Below are 26,137 nucleotides of genomic sequence, written 5' to 3' on the forward strand. Positions count from 1 at the left end.
TGCGCGGTTCAGTCGTCTGATGTCAGGCTTCAATGGAAAGCACGTCCGACGTTTATGACTAAAAAGGATTCTGTTAGGACAAGCCAAGCGGCTCCTCAATTTGTGAGATTTCTTCATCGCAAAGTCGCCTTTGCGGACGAGCGCACGCTTCACTAAGTTAGCAACTTAGTCAAGGTCAAACTGAGGCAAAAAAATGAGCAGGTAGCTTCAGCTTTTTTTCGCCCCGGTAATAACATTATGTGGACTGGGCTTTTCGCCATTTACTGGAAGGCGACGCCTGGATTAAGAAGAGACACCAGAACTGATTAAAAACCCTTCGCCGAGTTCTTCGGAAGAGTTTAAAAAAACATGTCTTACAAACTGCATTCTCGTTGTTTCCAAACACTCCGAGTGGTGTTGGTGCTGTCGGTACTGTTGGACTGTACTGGAGGTGAGTAGACACGACCAGCCCGCCGTAGCAGGCGCAAGTTTACAACACTGACGCCCAGTGGGACACAAGTTTGATAAAATCGCCTCATGCAAAAAAACCGCCTCGACAAACAGTAACAAAATATCCGAAAACAACAGGCTGTGGTTTATCTTATTCTTTATATGTCAAATCCTCTAGTGTTCCCAAGAGTAATAAAAATAAAACTTAGTTTTCAGAATCGGGTGAATTTTTGATAGGCCTTATCATGGCATTATGTTTAGTATGCTCAGAGTCAATGTACATCTAAAAGAAGTGCTAAAATTATATGTACGTAGTGTATTTACCAATAAACAACTCTTGATTGTTTACTCGGCCTTTGTTAAAGATGTTTGAACTGTAAGAGAGCAATTTATAACGTTCATACACCGTTTGAGTAGTGCTAGATTAAGAAGCTTACAGTATCCTATAAAAAGGTTATTTGGGTTAATGCAGACTGTCGCCACCATGAGATGTCACTCCAGACGGGGGGGGGGGGGGGGGACTCTTTAGATCAAACTTTATGCATATGATATGATGTGCATGTAAGATCATCAAATCTCAGCTTACACGTTATTGGCTTTTTAATACTTTGAACGCTTACAACATGGCATACGCAATATTATCACTGCACACTTTTTGTGTGTCTCGTCTACAGTTGTTCCGAGTACGCCCCCATGTAAACAAATGAGCACTAGTCTTTTTGAAATGGCTCACTTTTTATGAAATTTAGCAGCCTAAAGGATTGGTTGTCTCTGCTCCATCATATTAGAGCTGAATTTGGTGAGCTTCTGAATTCATTCCGAAGTATGGACAAGATGTCAAATAAGACTCGCTGCAGTTGTACCGTGGTGCTGTTTCTCTCTGAATTTAAACTTGTGTTGGTTATTGGTGTATATTTTGACACCGAAATGTGCTTCGTTCGATCCTGTGATCTCTGTTCTATGGTGAAGAAATGTTTATTTTGGCTAAACAAGTTCAAATCTGTCAGAGAAGTGATGTGCATTAAATAGCAAAAGCAAAATACAGAAGACAAAATATAGACATCTCACAGAGTTTGTATATCCCAGAAACATGGGAGTTTCTGACCACACTGGAAACCTGATCACCTACGCCAGGTGACTGTTTTCTGCTGATTTGTAGCAACTGTCATCAGATTGATCCACTCATTGGTCTCACTGCCATTTTCCTCATGCTGGCCAGAAATAATCTCATCATCACAGCTTCACTATTGCTGCCAATAACCTCATCGTCTGTCCTTTTAGTTTTTTGGATGTTGTTTTTGATTCCAAAAACCCATAGGGAAAGATTGAAGAAGAAAATGTCGTTTAACGATGGGCGTTTACAAAACTGGCAGCAGTCACTCTTATGACCAGAACATTTTGAGAGGCTAGAAAGAGCAAACTTAAATGCTGTAATGTAAAATGAAATACTTTACAATTAGCTGCAGTCATTTTAACAAAGAAAAATGCCATATGCCATTAGTCACAAGTCCTCCTCCTCTGCCATCTGCTTGGACTCCTCAGTGATGAGGTGTTATTCATGGTGGTCTTTTCTAGAGTCACTTTTTCAGTATTGGATGGGTGACTAAATGATTTGTGACTGTGCAACGTTTTACCCTTAAAATAAGCTCAAAAATTACTTTTGGGATAAAGTCCCCTATACAACTGCTACATGGTTCCATTTCCTTCCACTTCATGTGTTGTACTTTCCAAAATAACTTCATTTGGAAGAACTATGTAAGAAATACGACAGTTGAGAGTGATGATTGTTTATATGAATACCACCAGTGTCTCTTCACCAGGTTAGAGAGACACTGACAATCTTGTTTTGATTTAATCAAATATCTCCTGTTTGTTTATCAAGCAGAGCCCTCATGCCTCCATCTGTGGGCTCGAATGCAGGCTGCACAAAGGGAAATGCATTTATTCTATTCAAATGTGAACCCCATAAATGGAGAAAAACAAACCAGATCTGATTCCAACAATAGTTTTGGGTTGCAGTTAGAGACAGAGAGAAGCTCATTCTGTCAGAGTGGATCTGCTGCAGTAGAGAAGAGCGGGAAATCGAGAACACCTGTAACCTGTTGAAGTTACTGGTCTTTACGTCCTTGTCAGTCAGGAACCTCTTGGAAATTGTGCTTTCTGTTTCAAAAATGTTCAAAGCTGTTGTTCCGCCATGGTTTTATTTTAATGTTCTGCACTGTGGACAAGGCATGGTTTTCCTGAGGTCTTTAAAGACTGACTTTCAAAGATTCACAATTTACATTTACAATAGGACATTTTATGTCCTGTAAACATGGATATTACATTATAATACTGTAATGTGATGTAACACACACAAGACATTTATATCTGCCAATTTTTATATATCCTGTACCACCAAAGTTTTGCATATATAAAGAGAGGTAACTCTTCACTTTTACTCTGACTTTAATGGACTGTCACATTACTTTGCTCTCTGTGCCATTAAGTTAAATGTTGTTTGAATGTTAACATGACCCTCACATCAAACACATCATATAGATTGAGGGCAAAAACTGATGAAGACCAATTTAGTATTTTGTTATTGCTGGGATCCCAGTACCTCGAAAGGCCTCTGTTCCATAGAGTAGATGTGATGATGCAAACCGTGGGTTTGTTCCTCTTTAAATTCCTGCTTTGCTTATTTTATCCATGGTCTCACTACGTGACAAGACTCTCAGCTGACTATATTTAGCTGGAAAGTCACCCTGAACATGGCCCTTTACATAAACTCGGCATACAGCAGGCTTGCAGAATATATCAGTTATGGATCGATATTGCAGTATTGGCCAATGCAACACTCGTATTGATGTATTGTGTCGCCCTACCAGCGAACGGTGAAGAAAACTTCTTCCGACATGTTTAATTCAACCCTGATTAATGTAGGCCTTCAGAAGTGTTAAAGCCAGCTGTGTTAGGTTAGGCCTGAAAGATTGCTCTCCAGGAAGATTAGACACCTCTGCTACAGAAGTTGAGAAATTGATCTACACCTTAATAAATCCTCTAGTGCTGTATGAATGTGTGCTAATCCCATCCCGTTGTAATGGACTTCAGGGATAAAGGTGTCTTTTGTGGACGGCGGTATGGAATATTAGTCTGAATTTTTTTGGAATTGGTCCAAAAAACCACAAGGCTGACACGTGGAGCGCCGTCCCCGCGCGTGGAGCGCCGTCCCCGCGTGCCTCGTGTTGCTGTTGGTGGGGCAGTGTGTGTTTTCCTGTGGTCCTTCCTGGCTTTTCTGTGATGCTAACGGGAGCATAAGGCCCTGGGTTGTAGGGCATATAGGGAAGACAATGTTATCTGTTTGATGCAGAGGGGTCATGTCATCTGCTGTGTGTGTGTGTGTGTGTGTGTGTGTGTGTGTGTGTGTGTGTGTGTGTGTGTGTGTGTGTGTGTGTGTGTGTGTGTGTGTGTTCCTCATTAGGAAAGTAGCCCAGGCCAGCTCAACTACTTTGCTGACAAGTGCTTCTGTTACAACAGGGATGAAGCAGCAGTGAATAACACTATTAGAACTGACTGAAGTGTTTTAACTAGCTGATTTACCCAGACTGCACCTTAGACAATATACTTGACATATTATTAGTATTCTTAATACTGCAGTCCGGTCTCGTCTGCAGCCCGGTGCTGGAGTGTGTGCTGAGTACACAACATGCATGGTGTTCAGCATCAGAAGCAGGAAGTCGAGATTGGAGAGGGGACCCCCCCCCCAGGCTCCTCTGAGGCGTTCTGCAGGTTTCTGGTTGTTTGATGGTTGATCTGCATCTTCTCATTTCGACGGAGAAGCATCCTGTGCCTCCCGCCCCTCACCCACCCGCCTCAGACCTGACCGTGGTTGTCATGGTTGCCATGTTGTTGATGTAAAATCACAGACTGGTACAACGGATCATATGGATTCTAAAGGCCTGTTTTCTGCAGATAAGAAAATCTGTAGGTTCCTTTTTCTCTCTGCTGACAATAGGGGGTGCTGTAACAGCCATGGGTCTCTCTCCCTCTCTCTCTCACTGTCTCTCTCTCTCTCTCTCTGTGCAGGTTTTGCCTCCCAGAGCTCACAGTTCAGGTCTTATGAAGTGAGCGTTCCCAAACGCATCAGCAGGCACAGGAGAGAGCAGGACGGGCCCGCCTCCCCCAAGGTCAGGAGCCGCCACACGCACGCGCGATGAATCATAAACACACACACATTCTCACTTCACGAACCACACCTGGCATCCATGTAATAAGGCAAAGCACTGTGCCAATGGCCAAAGAGCCAGAGTAGCTATTTCAGTGCTGACGCGTATTGTCTGACTCACATTTACTACTCTTTAATGTTTACCTGTCTGACACGCATTTACTACTCTTTAACGTTTACCTGTGTGACTCGCATTTACTACTCTTTAACGTTTACCTGTCTGACACGCATTTACTACTCTTTAACGTTTACCTGTGTGACTCGCATTTACTACTCTTTAACGTTTGCCTGTCTGACTCACATTTACTACACTAACATTTACCTGTCTGACTCACATTTACTACTCTTTAACGTTTACCTGTGTGACTCGCATTTACTACTCTTTAACGTTTACCTGTCTACTCTTTAACGTTTACCTGTCTGACTCACATTTACTACTCTTTAACGTTTACCTGTCTACTCTTTAACGTTTACCTGTTTGACACAAGGTTATAATAGTTTTGGATTTTTCATTATGGTTTAGTTTTTATTTCATTGTGACTTTTTTCTAATTCAGTTAGTTTTAATTAGTTTTTAGAGCATGTTTGATTAGTTTAAATTTTTTTTAAAAGCTTAGTTTTAGTTTAGTTTTCATTAGTTCTAGTATTAGTTTTAGTTTTTTAATACTTTGGGTTATTTGTCAGGTGCAGGATTCAAAAAGTTCAAAGTAAATATTATGTAATAAAAAACTCATCAAAAGATACCATGCATTCAATTACTGTTGAACAACCAACAGTCCACAAGATAGAAGCCTTAAGTGCAAAATGTGTAATATTGCTGCTGAAAATTGCCAGACTAGGACAGATACTAACATAGGAGCGTAACCCTATTTTGGTTTGTGTGAAAAGCCAAACTTTTTGAAGGCAATCGAGTCACACAGTTGTGTTGACATCCAGTCTCAACACATTAATAACTAGTGCATCCACCCGCTTGCGGCTTTCCTGCATATTAACTAACCAGCAGCTATTTGATCACTGGTGAAGACGGTCCATTATGGTTCTCCTTCCCGGTGCTACTTAGCCGGGAAGGTGCTTCTCTTTCGGAGGAGCTTGTCAAGGTACTGACAGTTAGCCCTATTGTGTGAGCTTTGAGATTCGTGGGATTTTCCTCTTGAGAACTACTCCATATATTTTATCACCTGTTTCCACTACAAGACATGTAGTCTTTCTCTTAGTCATATTTTTAAAAATCCCATACAGGACTCACTGTTTTCTCCCAGCATTTGTTGTCGTAATTTTGCATGGCGAGCAGGAGCTCTAAACAAGAGACGTGATGGACCATGAGGTGTTGTATGGTTCTGCCAGCTAATATAAAACTAATAGTGAAAAAAAATCGATTTCATATCAGTCCACAAGACTATATATAAACTGACAAATACAAAGGGTATCCTTTCTATAATTTCAGAACATTTTATTTAGTTTTCTAAACATGTAATATAGTTACAGTTAGTTATCGTTTTTTCTTTTAATTACCGTTATTATTTATTTCAGTTAACGAAAATATTTTTTCAATATCAGTTTTCGTTTTTTCGTTCGTTTTCGTTAACGATTATAGCCTTGGTCTGACATGCATTTACTACTCTTTAACGTTTACCTGTCTCACACATTTACTACTCTTTAACGTTTAACGTGTCTGAGGCTTTTATTTGACAGCTTGCGCCTTATAGCAGACGTGACACACAGCCACCTCTGTGGACTCACGTGCTCACGTGTCTGCAGCAGGCTCACCTCACTCTCCTGCTCACCCGGCGCTCTTCCCCTCTCTGTCGCTCGTGACTCATCACACACTTCCTGCGTCTCCCCTCTCCCTCTCCCCCTCTTTCAGTGGTGCGTCCAAGATAATGCCACAGGAAACATCCGTCCGCATGGTTAATGAAGTCCACCTGTGCCAGGGCTGGGATGGCACGGGCACCTCACACTGTGCAGAGATGCAGCCCAGTCCACACACACACACACACACACACACACACACACAATCATGTCCGGTCCTATTGGCTCCTGCTTCTGAGGCTTTGTCTCTGTGTCCATCTGTCTTGTACTCATTTTGGACGTATGCACAACTAAAACTGTATTTTCGGTATTTAACAGCAGGAGTACGTTTGAAAGCGGACCTTATTAGCTTCGTCTCACCGCCAAAAAAAGACAACAAACGTAAATGTTTTGAGCCGTCGCTAATTTAGAGGATGGTGCTCCTTCAGAGTGTATGTGGCAGGAAGTGACCGGTCATTTGGTAGACTGGAAACAGAAGCCTGTTATTTGGCTGAATTTGCTCAGGTGACCTGTAAACACACTCTGGACTGACTGTGTGTGTGTGTGTGTGTGTTGTGTGTGTTCTTTGTATTTTTAAAGGTGTCGTATGTGATCCCAGCTCTGGGGAAAGAACATGTTGTCATCCTTGAGAAGAATGAGTGAGTTTTTTTCTCTTTATCCACACATACATACACACAAACACACACAGCTTGTAACTATTGTAATTAAACCTACTAAGCAGTGGGACAACTTTGCTTTGAGAGGAGTGGGATGTTGTCTTTGTGCTACAGCGTCAGACCGTTCAAAGGACTTAACGTACGCCTTTAATACTGCAGTTACAGGATGCACGGAGTGTGTGATGAGTAGGTTCATTACACTAGTGGAGAGAGGGAGGCAGACGGAGGAGGGAGGGGGCTTGGAGAAGGTGGAGAGGACTGTCTAGAATGTGCCTTTTTATTTTACAGATAGACCGTGCAGAGTTATTCTGACTGGATATTACGGGGGCATTGCTAACCACACCTGCTTATCATGTGATCAGTCTAACCCAACCTCTTTTTGGAATTGTGCTGATCTGTACTGGATTAGTGCCTTGGGCCCTTGGCCATGAAGACAGGCAGCAACATTTCTGCCACGCCCACACGTATTACTGTGCTTGCTCTGTGTCCAAAAAATACAGCCCCCAGAGTCTTAATAAATGGACCTGTGACAAGGTGGAGGGGAGGATTTAGTCCACCAGAAATCTGATTTATCTGGGCTCACCACGGTCCCAGTCACACATCTGACCTCACAAAACACACACAAAAAAAAGCTCACGTCTGCATGGAGTGAGACGGCCCTGTTGGTGCTGAAAGCATGACCAGCTGTGTTGAGGTACAGCCTTCTTAAAACAGGCCTGCCTCTTGAGGACCAGCGTTTCAACATGGCTGCCTTCATCACGGGTCCATTAGCCTTGTCCCGGGCAGCTTTATGAGCCGCTGGACTGAGTCCAGATTAGCAGTTGGACTTTATCTCCCTAAGATGAGTCTAAGATAAGCCTCTGTTCACTTCAGTCTCGTACGAGTTAATGGTTAGATCAAATCATCTAAGTCTGTCAGTTGTACTCCTACATTATGACAGTAGGCTACTGAGGTGTGAGCAGTGCAGGCTAATGCAAAAACGTACAATGCTTTTTTTAACAGTGCAGTAGTGTGATCTTTGGGAAAGATCTTTGTGTCTGTGCCATATAAATGACTTGTTTGGATTTATGTTCTCATGCACGTGTGTGTTGTGAGTGTGTTTTTAATAAGATCTGTCTGGACGGCAGACAAATAAATCACATGGAAAACAGCATGTCCATGTTGTAAGTCCACATGAGGATGTTGTGTAGTGACATAGCTGACAGCACGTTTCATCTGAATAGTCGAAATGTTTCCCAACGAATCGGAACCGTACACATGGAATAACTCTGACTGCAGCTGAGTCTGTGCGGGTCATCAAACGGACATTTTCTGTGTCAGAGTTCATGGTGACTTCAGTGTCTGTTTCATGTTTTGTTGTGATTTCAGTTGAATCAGAGTGTTGAAGGGAGGAAAGTGTGTGTGTGTGTGTGTGTGTCCACTTTAATTCCTTACAGCTGCTTCGGATAGTAAAATGGCACTAGGGATCCTTAACTGTCTTACTCATACACACAACCACCTTTCATACACGTGCACACATACGCAGAGTATGAATCCAGAGTGACTCACTGACCTGGTGAAAAGTGTTCGAACAGCCCAGGGTGCTGCTGTTCTCGGAGATGGTCTGCTGTGGACCTGTCCTGGACATGACTTCTCCTTGTCCTGTTTGCTCTCTCCTCCCATCTCTCCCCCCTCTCTCTCGCTCTCTCTCTCGCTCTCTCTCTCGCTCTCTCTCTCGCTCTCTCTCTCTCGCTCTCTCTCTCGCGCTCGCTCGCTCTCGCTCTCTCTCTCGCTCTCTCTCTCGCTCTCTCTCTCGCTCTCTCTCTCTCCCTCCCTCCCTCCATCTCTGTTTCACATAGTCTTACTGTGATTTATCTCTCAACATTCTAAGCTTTCGACCAAGATCTCTTGGATCTTACTGTTATTATTTCACAAAGGCTCCTTCTCTTTCTCAACTACTAATCCTTCACCTGACCAATCACAATGCTCCGCTGTGTTAGCACGCCATACAGTGGGAAACACGTCTGCGTTAGACCGACCGTAATGAGGGATTCGGGTTAAAATCATTTTTTGTTTGTTTCCATGTTAATGTTTTACAGGGAGGCGCTGTTGACACGGTTTAATGTTTGTGGGTGTGTGTGTTCTGTCATAGGCTCCTCCTACCAGACGATTTCACCGTGTATTCCTACGCCAAGGACGGCTCGCTGATCACAGAAAGGCCCAATATGAAGGTGAGAGAAACCTTGCCCGCTCCTTTCTCCGAAGCCCCGCCCCCTCCCCTGACCCCGCCTCTCCAGCCCAAACCTGAGACTTTATTCTGTGTGGTGGGGGGTGGGATTGAGCAGTCATGCTCACCTCTCTCCAGTACAGCAGATAAATAATTCTCCTGTTTCAACACGGCCCCCTGTCAGTCTGCCCGAGGTGATGCATGACGGACCCTGAGCACCGTTCTGCCGTGGGAGCGATATGCTTGCAGAGATGATCTTCACCTGGCAGTTCTTCTTCAACCATCTCATTTTAGATCATGCGCACATGTGGGTTTAACCCCTGAACCCCTATAGGGTGTTGCTATAGTTACATGCTGTGCCTACCTGAGTAAGATTACACGGTAATGGCAAACGTGTTCCATCTTGCGTTCCAACTAAAATGATTCGTGAAGGTTAAATAACTGAGGGGAAAATGAAGAGGACCGAGGTCACGTTCATACACGCCACCGTGTCACTGAAGGTCTTCATTTTTCATACATTTCTATCAGCAAGGTTTCAATCAAAGAGAATGAATGATGCCTCTGCCTGCTCATAAAATATTAGAATTAAATGTGTGTGTTTGCATTGCCCACATTTAGCAGTGAGTCATGGGTGTGCAAGGTCATGGTTCTCCTGTGGATCTCTTGGGTTTTTCTGGGGTTTTTTTTTTTTTGGCCTTGCTGATTTCAGGGTCTGTTACTGTGTAGACTGTTCAGCAGCTGAACCCTGTACTCCAAGGCCTAGTGTCTAGACTCTAGACCAGATCATGACTGGGCCCTGTGCTCTAAGACCTAGTGTCTAGACCAGGGGTCGGCAACTTATGGCACGCGGGCCACCGTTGGCACACCGAGGCATAATCACTGGCACGCGGCACGCTGGACCAGCATCAGCAGAAAAATGTATGGACATGTCCACGATTGACACAGACAACACCCCCCCCCCCCCCCCCAACAATTGACACAGCATGACTGTCAGTGCAACATGCACCCCCCCTCCAATTTTATTTGTTGATAGTGGCACCCTCATTTACTAGAAATTTTAAAGTTGGCACTCCATGTCTCAAAGGTTGCCTTTGACCAGATCATGACTGGGCCCTGTGCTCTAAGACCTAGTGTCTAGACTCTAGACCAGCTGATCACTGGGCCCTGTGCTCTAAGACCTAGTGTCTAGACTCTAGTCCAGCTGATCACTGGGCCCTGTGCTCTAAGCTGCATTTCTCAACCCGCTGGGAATTAATATCACAGCCATGCAGGGAGAGAGTGTGGAGGAAACAGGATCTAACTTTTGTTAGATGATGCGTGTGCGTGTGCGTGTTAAAGAGGCCAGCAAAGAAGTGCGGCCCATTGGATAGGGAACTAAAGGGGAGGAGTAGGAGGCTGGGGTGTGAGTAAAGAGAGGGGTGTGTCTTCTGGCTGGTATCATGAGAAATGGTGATCTAACCAAATGCTGCTTTTTTAACTTTGTGATATGCAGGCCACATTTTTCCTAATTGGGAAGTGAAAATTGTATCTTTAGCAAGAAGCAGAGCTGTGGTCCTGTGGCTTTCGCAAGAGCCTGCTACAAGCCAAAACCTTCTTTTTCTTCGGAAAAAAAAACACAGCTGACCTCACAGTGCCTTCTGGGAGTGGTGCATTTTCTTCACATGTTTCTTGTGTGTCTGGAATGCATCGGATTGAGGACACATGTCTTTAGGTGGTGGTCCCTCACATAAAATGTTGTAAGTGTCCTGAGCCACTCACAGCCACTCGCATGTACACATGAACAGAGTCTATGAGGCTTGGTCAGAGGTTCTGAGTTCTGCCAGAGGTTCCGAGTTCTGCCACTCTGATCAAATGCGTTTGAAGCGGTCTGTTCATAACCTCCTGTACAGCTGTATGTGGACCTGTGGTCAGTGGCTGTGCAGAACCTCCTGTGTGACTAAGTGAAGTTGCTTTCAACACCTGCTTAGTTCATCTGTGTAAAAGCACACGTTATGGATCGTGATTGTCGGGCTTGCTAGACTAAAAATGTTTTTCTGTTACAATGTGCACTCGTACTGATCCATTTCAATGAAGAACATGTGCAGTCTTGCAGAATCTCCAGGCTGAAGACATTGGTTGGTATCAGTCTGGGTTCACGGTCTGGTTTTCTGAGGAAGATCCGTTAGCCAGCTCAACTCCTGAATATTTCCTGTTTCCTGCCGAGTTCACGCTCTGGCTATTTCCGATCTCAAAATGCTGATGGTGACTTATCCAGTTCTGTGATTTTGAGTCATGCATTTGTTGGTCATAGTGGCCTGACATGCAGACTGGCAACGCTTTAACCCAGAGGAAGTGTGTGAGGGAGAAGTATGGGCCATTCTGCTGCCATGTTCTGTCCCGTCAGCTGAATCGGACCAGTGGGCTGGAGTAAGGTCCCGAGTGATGTCACTGACGTGAGTTTTAGGAAGGCAGGTTTAGGAATCTGTGCCACATTGTTAAAACTGCAGTGTCTGCGTTTTTTTGACATACTGTGTCTCCTATTTGTCAAGCCATAGTGTCTCCTCAATAGTGTAGTGGAAATTCTCCGTCACAACCAACAGGGGGTCTCTGTAAGGATAGTGTACGAGCGTTTGGAGTATGTCGGTGAAAGAAACACGAGCACCCAGTTTCTGTGGAGTCAATGATCACTCTACTTTATTCACATTTCTCTGCCCTTTTTATACATTATGAGGAATTTTTAATTATTTTTATGAGGAAAATTTGGCGTTAATTACAGACGCATTTTTATGCATGACTCACTTCCCCAAATATGTTCTGAGGGAGAAGGTCTCCGTGACCCCTCCTCCTTGTCTTCTTCTCAATTATCTTCCCGTACCTCACCCCCGCACGTACCACATTCTTGTTCCTTCTCTCGACCACAGGGTCTTCCTCTTTTGATGCTGCATTCAATCGACGTCTAGACACCATGCTGATTTTAATCCATTGCCAAACACCGATCCACGTTTAGCAATTTCAACACAGTCGAGAAAAAAGCTTCATAGAACACGTAGTTGAAATGAGAAACCTGGAAAGTTCCGGAAGGATTGACACTCTGCCAGGGTGGGAAGCCGTGTCTGCTTCAGCTCACACGGAGGGAAGCTCTATACACACTCCCGTGGGAATGATCCTGGGAGTGTGGGCCTCTGTCTGCATGTATGGGCCGGTATTTTTCAGAGGGTGATTTGCTGATTATCCCCGTCTCTGATTCAGTGGCTATGCTATGTTTATTGAGTCCCTCAGGCTTTAAAAAAAAAAAATTCGTCTTCTTTGAACTGAGTGTCTGGAGGTCTGAAACGTAATCTGTGAGATTTGTCACAGATTAGTAGTTAATTTATTAGACTTAACAGTGGCCTGAGCCTACACACGCTACAATCTGGAACCTTGACGCATGGCACCGTAGCCAACAGCTACCGTGAATTAGCAGAGCTAATCTGCCTGTTTTAGGACAGCTGTCTCTATATCAGCCTGTTTAACGAGATAACTGTGTTCTTTGAAAACAGCCACCTACACACCTACACACATACACAGACGCCCATCACACGTCCGTCAGAGAGAACAGATGTATTAGTTCAGGAAATGGTGGAAGTGGACGTTTATTAAGGTGCTTAATCGACTTTATTATTTTGCTGACTTGAGTCTGGGTGGAGTCTGAAACAGGATAGACCTCCTAACTCCCGATACTCTGACTGGAATTCAACCTTCACAGCTTCTCTCATCCTGGTAGCGCGGGACGTGTCCTGCTCCTCATCCTGGTAGCACGGGACGTGTCCTGCTCCTCATCCTGGTAGCGCGGGACGTGTCCTGCTCCTCATCCTGGTAGCGCGGGACGTGTCCTGCTCCTCATCCTGGTAGCGCGGGGCATGTCCTGCTCCTCATCCTGGTAGCGCGGGACGTGTCCTGCTCCTCATCCTGGTAGTGCGGGACGTGTCCGCAGCGCTGTCCTGGGAGAGCAGCTAATGGTACCAGTTCAACATCATGCGTGTGAAATGTAGGCATGCATAATGTGGACAAGCATGTTGTGCCAAACCGTCTCAGCCTTGCACCTTACAGGCATTTTGTTAGAGCCCATGGTCAAACTATTACAAGTTTCACAAAAACAAAAAGGTACATTAACCAGACTGGGTAAATGTTTCTGTTGGAAACACTGTAGCGCGTTGAAAGCCTGTATTACTACATAAGAATAAAATCACCAACCTGAGAGCCTTCTGCGTGCGTCGTGGTGAGCACACACTACATTCGTTTGATAATCTTCTACACCTGCATATTACAAACACTTCATCAAACCCTGGGAACCCCTGTTATTGTGATCTGTTGTACAGCCGTCCCTCCAAATGCTCCCAGCTTGACCTGGAAGTGTTTGGTAGCAGACTGCACACTGATCTGATGTCTGCACTGGGTTGTAACTGGATTCCTCTACCGTACACCAGACTCCACAAACTGTCACTGGCCAGACTGCTTTCAGCTACAGAATGCTAAAAATCAAATTCACTAAAAGGGCCCCAGACATTTATTTAGGTGTACAATTACAATCATATATATATATATTTTTTTCTGTGCTTCATTTAAGTCTGTTCATATTCCTTTCCTCCCCTCCCAGGGACACTGTCATTACCGTGGTTACGTAGAGGGCACGGGGGAGTCTTCCGTCGCGCTGAGTCTCTGCTCTGGTCTACGGTAGGACGTCCCCTCCTGTCCCAGAGTGTCCGTGACGCGTAGTGAGCCCCTCACACCGCACTGCAGTACACCGCCACTAAACACCCACAAAGACCGAAACACCTTAGCGTAGAGGTCTGCACTCCCACGTTGGTCTCACGGAACCAGTCAGAATATCTTGAATAGTCTAGAAAATTATAATAATAATGCAATGATTTTCATGCATAAGGAACAGGAGGAAAACAACTAATCATTCAATAAGTAAGCAATAAACTAATTCAAAATATTGGCTAAGCAACTGATGACTTGAACATTTGATACAGAAATGGCAGAGACTGTAGACGGTCAACCAGTTTCAGCTGTGGAAAATTCAATGAAAACAGGCGAATACACCACAATTAAGCCAACTACAGGCAAGTCTGATGTATGGAAGTCATACTATACTGGTACATATTTTAAATCAATCCTAGGCTTAAATCAATGCTTAAACTTTGATCAATGCATTCAGCACTGACCATAACTCAAAAGAACGAACTTCATGAGTATAACAGACACACGACTGGCACTCAAGGAGCGCTGCAAACAAAAAATGAAGCAGTTTCAAGTTAATAGTTAATACAAGCAACAAAAAAACCTCGATAGTACTAATAAATACCAAAGCGAAGGACCGACGCACACACCGATGGGACAATTTCAGCATCTCCAATTCACCTGGCGGCATGTGTTTGGACTGTGGTAAGAAATGGGACAGCGCGATCCATCGCTATATTGCTGTTTTAATAAATACATAAGAAAATTTCAAGTACTAAATTTTATTAATTCAATTCATATTAGGATTGCGGGCGGGGGCGACAGAAATGTGTATGTGGTGGGCGGGTGCGGGATTAAAACAAGCGATTTTTTGGCAGGAGCGGGCGGGAGCGGGATTAAAACAAGCGGGAGCGGGTTTTAAAAAGCAGTCACGCGCAGACCTCTACATTAGCGGCATGCGGTGCTCAGTGTGACCAACGTAGTGCTTTCAGTACATGTACAGTAGAGAAATATTCTGAAGCACCCGGAATATGGAAAAGATTAACCAGGCCTTTTCTGGTTCTCATTGGACCGTGTGTGTGTGTGTGTGTGTGTGTGTGTGTGTGTGTGTGTGTGTGTTTGTTTCAGAGGCGTGATCCACACGGAGAACTCTAGTTTTGGCATTGAGCCCCTGGATGGCTCGGCGGATAACGAGCACTTGGTTTACCGCCTGGAGGATGTCGAGGCGGAGCCTTTTACTTGTGGAACACCCCACTCTGATCACCATGACGATCAAGCATCGCCTGGGCACCCGGATCACACCCACAACATTACACCAGGTCAACCTGTCAGTCATCTTATCAGGGTCAGTGTCTGACGAACGAGTTGCAGTGATGAGTTTGGGCTTCAACCATGAATCCAGACTCACTTTTGTGTGTGTGTGTGTGTGTGTGTGTGTGTGTGTGTGTGTGTGTGTTTCTCCACCTGCAGAAAAAACGAGCAGTCCTGCCCCAAACCCATTATGTGGAGCTACTGTTGGTGGTTGACAGTGAGAGGGTGAGTTGCTGTCCTGACCCCACTGACCCTGAAGATCCTCTGCCCACCATTCGTTCCGTGTTACAAATAACAACAGAGATCCTGTTAACCAGGATGGTGCAGGTGCGAATGTTTGGAGTTTGGGTCTGAAGGGCCTTTCTGAGGCTGAGGCTGACGGTGTTGAACTGCAGTGGGAGGAGCTTGAGTCCAGCACCTGCTGCACTGCAGGCCTGAGTCCACATTTATCCAGAGCTCATTGGTTAATTTCCACATTATTATACTTTAATAATAAAGTATACATTCATTCATTCATTCAACAGTTTGCTCCGTGGGATTCAAACCCATGACCATGTGGTCTACAGGAACTCATCATAAAATGATGATGGCTCGTACAACCTGCACTGTTTAGGTTAAACCCTCTGCTAGAGGTCTACCAGCCTGCAGAGTTGAGCTACACTTGAAAGCTCATAAAGACGTTTGTTAAGATGGGTCAGGGATGTGATTATGGTTGGTGCTAAACTCTGCGGGGAGGTAGATCTCACACCCCTGGTGTTTGAGACTGAATGATGTCGTGTCCCCCCCCCACAGTTTGCCTACACAAACCGGAATCAGACAGCAGTGCGTGAAGAAATGGTTCAGCTTGCCAGCTATGTCGACAGTGTAAGTAGAATGTTGCACCGGCAGGCGATGTATTTGAATAGACACTAGAAACTGTCTGTTGTATCATCGACCTTTATTACTCCCCCCCCCCCCCCCCCCCCCCCCCCCCCCCCCCCCCCCTCCAGATGTACATGGCCCTGAACATCCGGGTGGTGCTGGTGGGTCTGGAGATCTGGTCTGCGGGGAACCCCATCAGTACGGACGGCAGTGCGGGCGAAGTCCTGGGCCGCTTCACCCAGTGGAGGGAGAAGGAGCTGGTACCCCCGGCGTCGCCATGACAGCGCCCAGCTCATCCTGTGAGTGTCAGCCGCATCACCCGTTCTCACTCTCATAACAGCTATATGACACTTCTCACTTCCTGTTACCACTTTACATTTATGATGGCAATGCATCTTTCTCTCTCTCTCTCTCTCTCTCTCTCTCTCTCTCTCTCTCTCTCTCTCTCTCTCTCTCTCTCTCTCTTAGGAATAAAGGTTTTGGGGGAACTGCTGGGATGGCGTTTGTGGGTACAGTCTGTTCCAGGAGTCATGGGGGTGGGATCAATGCGGTACGATGTCCTGTCTTCTCATTTACTGACATGCACTACCGTTCCACTACATCTGTGTGGTCCTATACCCTAACTACTACCGGTGTGTGTGTGTGTGTGTGTGTGTGTGTGTTTGCTCTCCTTAGTTCACCAATAAAAACGTGGTGTCTTTTGCCTCCATTGTGGCCCACGAGCTGGGCCATAACCTGGGGATGAACCACGACGATGGACGTCAGTGCAGCTGTGACGTGTCTCACTGCATCATGAACTCGGGGGCGACGTGAGTGTGGGAATACATGCTGGATGTGTTAGAATATGTGTGTGTGTGTGTGTTCTAGGATTACTGATCTCTCAAACTATGTTCTCTGTATTTTAAATAACACAAGTTCCTCTCCTATCAGTGGATCACAGAACTTCAGTAGTTGCAGTGCGGATGATTTTGAGAAGATGATCCTGAATTCGGGCAGCAGCTGTCTCCTTAACGTCCCACGACCTGACGAGGCCTACAGCGCCCCCTTCTGTGGGAACAGGCTGGTGGACGTGGGTGAGGAGTGCGATTGCGGCTCTGAGCAAGTAAGTCTACTGATCCCAGAACAGCCTGCGAGTTATTGACCCGAGTGTGTGAGCGCGAGAGAAGAGGACCGAATAGTATTCTTAACGAAGCGGAAATGTTTGCTGTGTGTGTGTGTGTGTGTGTGTGTGTGTGTGTGTGTGTGTGTGACTTGCAGGAGTGTGAGAAGGACCCCTGCTGTGAGCCCAAGACATGTAAGCTCCGAGCCAGGGCCGAGTGTGCATATGGAGTCTGCTGCAAGCACTGCAGGGTAATACATGTGCACACACACCTGCACACACACATGAATGTACACTCAAGCTCAGTGGGTTTCTGTTGTTACAAGCACTTGAGAGTAACAGCTGTTTCTCTCTCTATTTCTCTCTCTCTCTCTCTCTCTCTCTCTCTCTCTCTCTCTCTCTCTCTCTCTCTCTCTCAGTTCCTTCCAGCTGGTTCCGTGTGCAGGAGCAGTACTGATGAGTGTGATCTTCCAGAGTACTGCAACGGCTCCTCGGCTGTGTGTCAGTCGGACGTTTTCAAACAGAACGGCCACCCGTGCCAACAGGACAAGGCCTACTGCTACAACGGCCAGTGCCAGCACTACGACGGCCAGTGTCAGGCCATATTCGGTCCCAGTAAGTACAACACTAAAAGGTTCCTACTACACATAATAAATCACACTTGAACGAGCACGTAGCAGTAAAACACAACGTGTGGCATTTTATTGGGTCTCACAGTGAAATGAAATGATGGCACAGCTATCAGAGAACGCTGAATGTTGCATCACTCCAGTAGAGAGAAATGTTAGTTTCTAAAAGCAGTTGTGGCAATTCTGCACTACGCTGTGGAAAAGCCTGTCAAATATTTATTTATTTTGTTATTACAACTCGCTTTTATTGGCTCATTTTTAAACAGAAAATATATTTTCATGAAAAATACCTATATATCTGTATGTATCTGTAAAACACTAGTTATAGCTACTTTACCTGTAGCTATCTTCAAATTATCAACTTGCAAAAGGCATTTAGCTTGTAGTGTTGGACTGGCACTAATGAATCACAAATGCGTCCCCAGTCTCCATACACTAAACCCCTGAGAATCTGCTCTGGACAATATACACGGGCCATTAATGGAAAATAATGGCCATTGTGGCCCTGTTCAACATCGCCATCTGGTGACTCGTGGATATTCCTGCAGTGGTAGACCTCTTTATTGGACTGTATAAAAACGATGTCCAACCACCAGCCCAGGAGAACCGTCATCACCAAAGCTAGGCTCAATGTGGGTGCTTGGATTAGTCAAAAAAGATTAAAGTGTGTGTGTGTGTGTGTGTGTGTGTGTGTGTGTGTGTGTGTGTGTGTGTGTGTGTGTGTGTGTGTGTGTGTGTGTGTGTGTGTGTGTGTGTGTGTACAGAGGCAAAAGCTGCCCCTGAGACGTGTTTTAAGGATGTAAACTCTAAAGGTGACCGATTTGGAAACTGTGGCTACCAGAACTATGGCTTCAAGAAATGTGAGACCAGGTATAGTAGAACTATAGTACACGTGCACACCCTTACACCCACAGACATGCACGCACATGTGCACACCTTTACGCCCCCCCCGCCATCCAATTTCGTCTGCTTCTTAGAAACGCTTTGTGTGGGAAGCTCCAGTGTGAAAACGTCCAGATGAACGTGATCTTCGGCATCAAGCCCTCCATCATCCAGACCCCTATCGGAGGCACAACCTGCTGGGGGGTGGACTTCCTGCTGGGCTCAGACGTGCCCGACCCTGGCATGGTCAACGAGGGCACCAAGTGTGGAGACAACAAGGCACGCGCACACACACACACACACACTTTACACTGAAACTAACATACACACATCAATAAAATCTTTTTTGTTCTTTTGGATCAGATCAACCCTGTCGTTCTAATGCAGGTCCAGTGTTGTGAAGGGTTTTGCTTGGATTACAGGTTTGCTTAAACTACGAGTGCAGGAGCGCCGACACGCTGAATTACGACTGCGACGTGGAGAAGAAATGTCACGGCCACGGAGTGAGCGCCCTGTAAACTACATTACCCACAATTACCCACAGTAGCACCGGGCACCTCTGACACTCGACGTCTCCTTGATCTTATAGGTGTGTAACAGCAATAAGAACTGCCACTGTGACAGCGACTGGGCTCCCCCGTTTTGCGAGGCTTCCGGCTATGGTGGCAGCGTAGACAGTGGACCCACCTGGAACGGTAGGAACACGTCCCGACCAACACCTCTCATTTATAAAAATGACAATATCTAACCTAAAACTAAAAAATACACTTCTGTTCCTCCCTATAAGCAAAAACACACACAAACCCACAGTGCTTAACCAAAACGGCATTACTCCCTACACCCAGTGTCTATATACAGTTATAAACAACACTACTTCTCACACAGGGCTCACGAGCTATACAACAGCACACTAACTATATACAGTTATATACAACATTACTTCTCACACAGAACTATACAACAGCACACTAACTATATACAGTTATATACAACATTACTTCTCACACAGAACTATACAACAGCACACTAACTATATACAGTTATATACAACATTACTTCTCACACAGAACTATACAACAGCACACTAACTATATACAGTTATATACAACATTACTTCTCACACAGAACTATACAACAGCACACTAACTATATACAGTTATATACAACATTACTTCTCACACAGAACTATACAACAGCACACTAACTATATACAGTTATATACAACATTACTTCTCACACAGAACTATACAACAGCACACTAACTATATACAGTTATATACAACATTACTTCTCACACAGAACTATACAACAGCACACTAACTATATACAGTTATATACAACATTACTTCTCACACAGAACTATACAACAGCACACTAACTATATACAGTTATATACAACATTACTTCTCACACAGAACTATACAACAGCACACTAACTATATACAGTTATATACAACATTACTTCTCACACAGAGCTATACAACAGCACACTAACTATATACAGTTATATACAACATTACTTCTCACACAGAACTATACAACAGCACACTAACTATATACAGTTATATACAACATTACTTCTCACACAGAACTATACAACAGCACACTAACTATATACAGTTATATACAACATTACTTCTCACACAGAACTATACAACAGCACACTAACTATATACAGTTATATACAACATTTCTTCTCACACAGAACGATACAACAGCACACTAACCAATGGAGGCACGCTAGGGGAACGTACACACGAATGCTCAAAACTGCATAGTACAAACTTTCAACAAGTTCTTCCACAAGCCTTGTGCTATCACAGACCAGCCCATCAAGTGTAGGTTTAAATTGGACATTTGTTCATTTACAGACACAATATCACATGGATAAGATGTATGTTAATATCGGTAATGTCTGCTTAAACTTGGCATAAATTTTGCACTCTTGGGGAAACTGCTTCTGTGAGGAACATGTCCTCTGTGAGGAACATGTCCTCTGTGATGTCCTCTGTGAGGAACATGTCCTCTGTGATGTCCTCTGTGAGGAACATGTCCTCTGTGGGGAACATGTCTTCATTCCCATCTTCTTCCTCCTCTCGTCTGGTCCCTTGACCTGAGGGTGGCCTACCACTTCCTCATTCGGTTGCAGGCTATGTCCAAAAATAATGTCTTATATCAGGAAGCAGCAACTGGACATTTTCCATCACAGCACCTTATTTGTTCTGCATTTAGGTTTACATTTGCTCCCATAATTCTGTGTGTTTCCAGTAAACATTTGTATATTGGGATGTTTTGATCACTCACTGTTTCACTATAAATCTGACTCACTGTGTGACGTGGAAAGCGGCAGTATCAAAGGTCAAAGGGCGTGTGTAAAGGGGTTTGGTTGGTGCAGAAGGTTGGTAACCAATATAAATGTGGATCCACGCTGTAAGGGGCAGGAATGCTCACCGAGGGGAAAAGCCCATGAGGTCATGTTTGAACTTTTTATTAACTGAATTAAGTCACTAAAATATGAAAATATGTCTCCCCCTCTATCTCTCTATCCATCCCTGTTCTTCCTCTCTCCCTCCCTCAGATAAGGACACGTCCACGCGGGATGGTCTCCTGGTCTTCTTTTTCCTGGTTCTTCCGCTCCTGGCGTTTGGACTCTTTGTCGTCTTCAGGAGGAACGAGTTACAGCAGCGTTTCTGCAGGAGGAAGCGCTCTCAGGGTTACGAGTGAGTCCGCCCGCCCAGAGCCACACCCCACCGTCCACACCGGGCAGCCCACACACCACCAGCAAGTGCAGGAAGTGACTTCACACAGGCACTGTTTGACTGTTTGGTTGTTGAAAATTCCTTAAACTAAAGAAATGTCCATTTACAGATGATTATATGTCTCTCTCTCTCTCTCTCTCTCTCTCTCTCTCTCTCTCTCTCTCTCTCTCTCCCTCCCTCCCCCTCTCCTCATTCTTCTTACTCAGAGCGGATAACAGCAATAGCCGGGCCCCTGCAAATCAGCGAGGAAACCCCAACGTAGTGAGAGAAGGAGTGAGTCAGCATTTAACCCTCACACACCAGAGCACTGTCACCAACACTTCACCGTCCATGACCATAATAAACTTACAGCTAACACATACTTTACCATATGTGCAGTCTGTATCTAATTTACATTCATGTTTGAATCTTTTTTTGTGCATCTGTGTATATTTTGTTTATCTTGTAGAGCTAACGGCACAACATAACTGTCAGATCTTTTCTGATCTATGAAACCTTGAATTATTATCTTTATAGCTTTGTCTGCTCTGTAATCTTGTACCGCTCAGTTTAGTACAGGGGCTATAACACCAATAAGTTTAAGTAATCTTAGCATTTCAAAGCACAGTTTTCATAGCAATAATAATAAACATAATTAATAAGTCAATTCTAGATTAATCCATGTTGTGAAGCCAATAGGTATGCCAGATATGGTTGTCCATGATTGCGTAATGACACGGCCTCTTTCTCTCCTCCCTGTGTGCTATGAAGCATCAGTCTCAGTTACTACCACCTGAGCAGGTAAACTGTCTTAACTATGTGTGTATGTAAGTGAGTCAGGGATTATATTCCGTTCCATTGGAGGTCACTGCAGTTGCTCATCCTATCCACACACACACACACACACACACCGTGTGTGAATGTGTAGCTTGCAGTAGACAGACAGGCTTTCCTCTCTGTCTGCTTTGGCGTACTGGTGTCTCCGTTCCTCTGCAACCTGAGCACCTGACCTGCTCTCCTACCCAGCGGTGCAGATGACCCGAACACCTTGCCTGCCTCATACAGTAGCTCACAGTCTTAACAGCTGTCGTGCAAAGAGGATTTTCACACGGCTTATAGCTTGTTCACTTAGTGTGTGCACTGAACCAAAATTAATGTCCTGTAGGTCACTGTATGAATGGAGGGTAATGTACTGCAATATTTTGATATTTGGCATGACAAACTTCAAACTTCAAAAAAGATGTTCTACAAATTAAATATTGTATAAACCAATTTACAAATTAAATATTCTAAAATGCACAGAGCTGTTTGGACTGAAAGCTGTGAAGCTCTTTAGGTTACACTGGGTTAAATGATGCGTATGTCTGTAACTATAGGAAGGCAGGTGATGGTTCCATGATGAAACGATACACCAGAAATTGCAATGTACAGCTTGGAATTGTCTGGATCTTGCCTGGTCTTGGACGACAGTAAGGCCAGAGGAGGCAGGAGAAGCTCTCTAGTAATGCCTAACAGGAACAACGACACTCTGTTCTCTCTAGTAATGCCTAACAGGAACAACGACACTCTGTTCTCTCTAGTGATGCCTAACGGGAAAAACCACATTCAGCTCTTCCGGTGCTAGCTTAAACAAAAGGAAGCCATTTTTTTGCTTGGCTTGCTGCTCTGTCCTGTTCTGGCAAGGAAACACCCCCCCCCCCCCCCCCCCCCCCCCCCCCCCGCCACGCATTTTCTCTCTCTCTCTCTCTCTCTCTCTCTCTCTCTCTCTTTCTCTCTTCTGGCTTTTGTAAACCTACTGAGAGAAACTACTGCATTTGAATAAGTTGAATCCATGCAGTCCAGCTGTAACCGCGTGTGTGTGGCCCACGCCCATCATTCTCACTAATGAAGCTCGGCCCTGGTGGACGTCTCCTCCTCTACCAGTCAAATAAGACAGTGATACAGAGATTTATATTTACTCTCAAATAAGGGGGCGAGCAGAAAGATTTCTTTTAATGAGCACTCTGAGGAACAATGTGTCTGTAAGCGGGGAGGCAGGGGAGTTGGCTAGAACACGGGACGGGCATGTGACGTCTCCTCTCTCTGCAGACGGTTCAACCGAGCAAGACGCCATCGGCGCCCCAGTACGCCACAAGGCCTCCGCGTCCTGCCTTTACACGGTATGCCTTCTCCTCTCACCCATTCCCCTCATCTCCCTTCTCTCAAACACGCCCCCTCCTCTCAACCACGCCCCCATATCCCCTTCCTCTCACCCATACCCCCTCCTCATCCTCAACCCCTCATACGAAGGTACGAGTTCCTGCAGTGCTTTAATTATACATTGTACACAATTTAGTTGTGCCATCTGCCTATGTTCTGGAATATTCTCTCTTTGCAGACCTCCCCCTCCTGGTCCTATGCCTCAGAGACCAGCGCCGCTTCCCCCGTATAGCGCATGATGCACACATCCAGCTGGACAGATGTAAAGTGTGTGTGTGTGTGTGTGTGTGTGTGTGTGTGTGTGTGTGTGTGTGTGTGTGTGTGTGTGTGTGTGTGTGTGTGTGTGTGTGTGTGTGTGTGTGTGTGAGAGAGAGATGTGAGTCTGGGGGGCGTGTTGAGGAGGAATCGGCTGCTCACGTCACTCTGCCTTCCCCCAAAGGCTCCACCCACAATCTGTCACCAACCCCTGAGCTTTGGAACAGTTGCTACCTGTCAATCAAACAGCAGCTAAGCTTAAGACATGGCTATCGTTCCTAAAGGAACGTCCAACTGTAGTACATCATAGAACACAGGGTGGGACATGAAGAGCGATGGAATGGCTTCCTCTTCCTCCGAGACGTGTCTATGACCAGAGTTGAATCCCTCATTTGTATTACGACAATGGGCTGTAAAGAACCAAGACCACTGCGACTCGATGCACTTCAGTAATATTCTGTGTATATGAATGTATAGAGGCCTACATAACCATTTTAGACCCTTTTTCTCGAGGGTTGGCAAATTGTTGAATTTATCACTGAGGACATTTTTTGTTAGTGTTTTTGGTTTTGTATTGGTATAGACTGCAAACAGCATGGTTTCCTAGAGATGAGATGTCTTAAGTTTTTATTTTCTTTTATAAAGTACATAGTTTTCTAAAATTTTATTTCAGACACATGAAATTATGTGTATGAAATTATATAGAATTAATATATTCATTATAATGGGCAACCGAAATCAAGTTACAGATTACTTTGGGTATTAGTTCTTAGGGGTTTGTTTTAGTTTTTTTTTTTTTCCCTTTTCCCCAAAAACCCAATTTCAGGATTCTTCACTCACACTAAGGATCATAATTTTATGTGTTCAGGCTTTTGAATGTCAAGCAAACTGCAGTACACAGAACTTTATCTCAGTGAATTTCAGACACTAGACACTGTCTGTGTTCTCGGCCAGAGTTAACAGTATTTGTGTACGCTTTTGTGACTTTTTGTTCACTCAAGTGACTTTGACGCACTTCGGTTTATCTAACATCCATACGTGACTGTCACATTATGCAAGTTGCATACCTTTATTTACAAATCTTATTTTCTTTTCATTTTTTTTTCATTTGCCAAGTTAGTCACTGTCCCTCCTTACAAACAGACAATACACTTCTATTTGAAAAGGTTATTGTAATGTGGAATAACCTTGGAAAGTTGTATTTTTGTTGCTTTGGTTTTTTCTATGTGGATGTATCTTGGACATTTGCAAGGGCTATGTGACTTTGTGCATGATAATACTGACTATGCCAAGCAGGTTCGATGAGGGCAAAGTCTGGTTCACAACCAATAACGCAATATTTTCAGTGTGTATTAGAGGGGACCTGTTAAAAATACGGCCTATATGGTTCCTCTGTGTATCACGTATGCATGGCTAACACTCCGTGGCGATGCAGTCCAAAGTGTGACGTCATATGCACACATTCCTGCTGATTCCTCTAATGACGCTTTCAATATGTTTTGTAAACGACAACAAAGTGTTATACGGTATGTCTAGGACTCAACAGCTTTTGGCTAGTGTGACGGTTCCATTTCATTTGAATTATGTGTGAGAATGTCTCAGTTAATGTGTGTCCGTGTACTGAATCCCAAGAGACGTAACTTTTATAGCTAAGGAGTGAACGACTTGATTGATTGAAGCATAGATTTTACCTGTTTTTTTTCCTTCCTTGATTTTATTTGTTCTGATTGCACTGTGTTCTTCCAGGTCCTCTAGTGTTGCTCGAGGTACAAGTTGCCCTTTGACCTAGATGCAGATGAGCAACTTCGAGAATCATCTTATCATGTACACGAGCGAAAACCTGAGCTGTAGTGTTTCACAATCTGAGGACGGGGCTCACGGCTCTCTGGGCTATTTGTAACGTGTCGCTGTGTTTTTAAAAAAAAAAACTGCAATAAAATAATCACTTATGTTTCCAGTCGACTTTGCTCTCATAATAAAGCTTGCATCATGAGAATGTGCTGAGACCAGAGATACGGTCTCTGGCCATAGACAAAAAAATATTTATTTTAATATTTATATTTTAATATTTATATATAATGTATATTTCTATGTGTGTGTAAATATTTATATTTTATGTGTGTGTATATATTTATATTATATTATGTATTTTTTAT

The 26,137-nt window shown here is 44.4% G+C and overlaps 1 protein-coding gene across 1 annotated transcript; it reads left to right on the plus strand.

Annotated features, from left to right (window-relative positions):
* adam9a (ADAM metallopeptidase domain 9a) lies at window positions 1-25,943 on the plus strand. The gene is given in 24 exon segments (XM_076990300.1): window positions 1-430; window positions 4,498-4,598; window positions 7,024-7,082; window positions 9,232-9,310; window positions 13,922-13,998; window positions 15,136-15,352; window positions 15,478-15,543; window positions 16,111-16,182; window positions 16,308-16,442; window positions 16,444-16,478; window positions 16,648-16,729; window positions 16,855-16,988; window positions 17,110-17,281; window positions 17,437-17,529; window positions 17,698-17,893; window positions 18,672-18,777; window positions 18,885-19,068; window positions 19,212-19,292; window positions 19,379-19,484; window positions 21,368-21,509; window positions 21,755-21,821; window positions 22,299-22,328; window positions 23,616-23,686; window positions 23,905-25,943. Coding segments are annotated over 24 exon segments (2,448 nt in total). The 5' UTR covers window positions 1-348; the 3' UTR covers window positions 23,966-25,943.
* Window positions 25,944-26,137: the final 194 nt, after the last annotated feature.

The sequence above is a fragment of the Brachyhypopomus gauderio genome, unplaced genomic scaffold (assembly GCF_052324685.1).
Source record: "Brachyhypopomus gauderio isolate BG-103 unplaced genomic scaffold, BGAUD_0.2 sc74, whole genome shotgun sequence".
Lineage (NCBI taxonomy): Eukaryota > Metazoa > Chordata > Actinopteri > Gymnotiformes > Hypopomidae > Brachyhypopomus > Brachyhypopomus gauderio.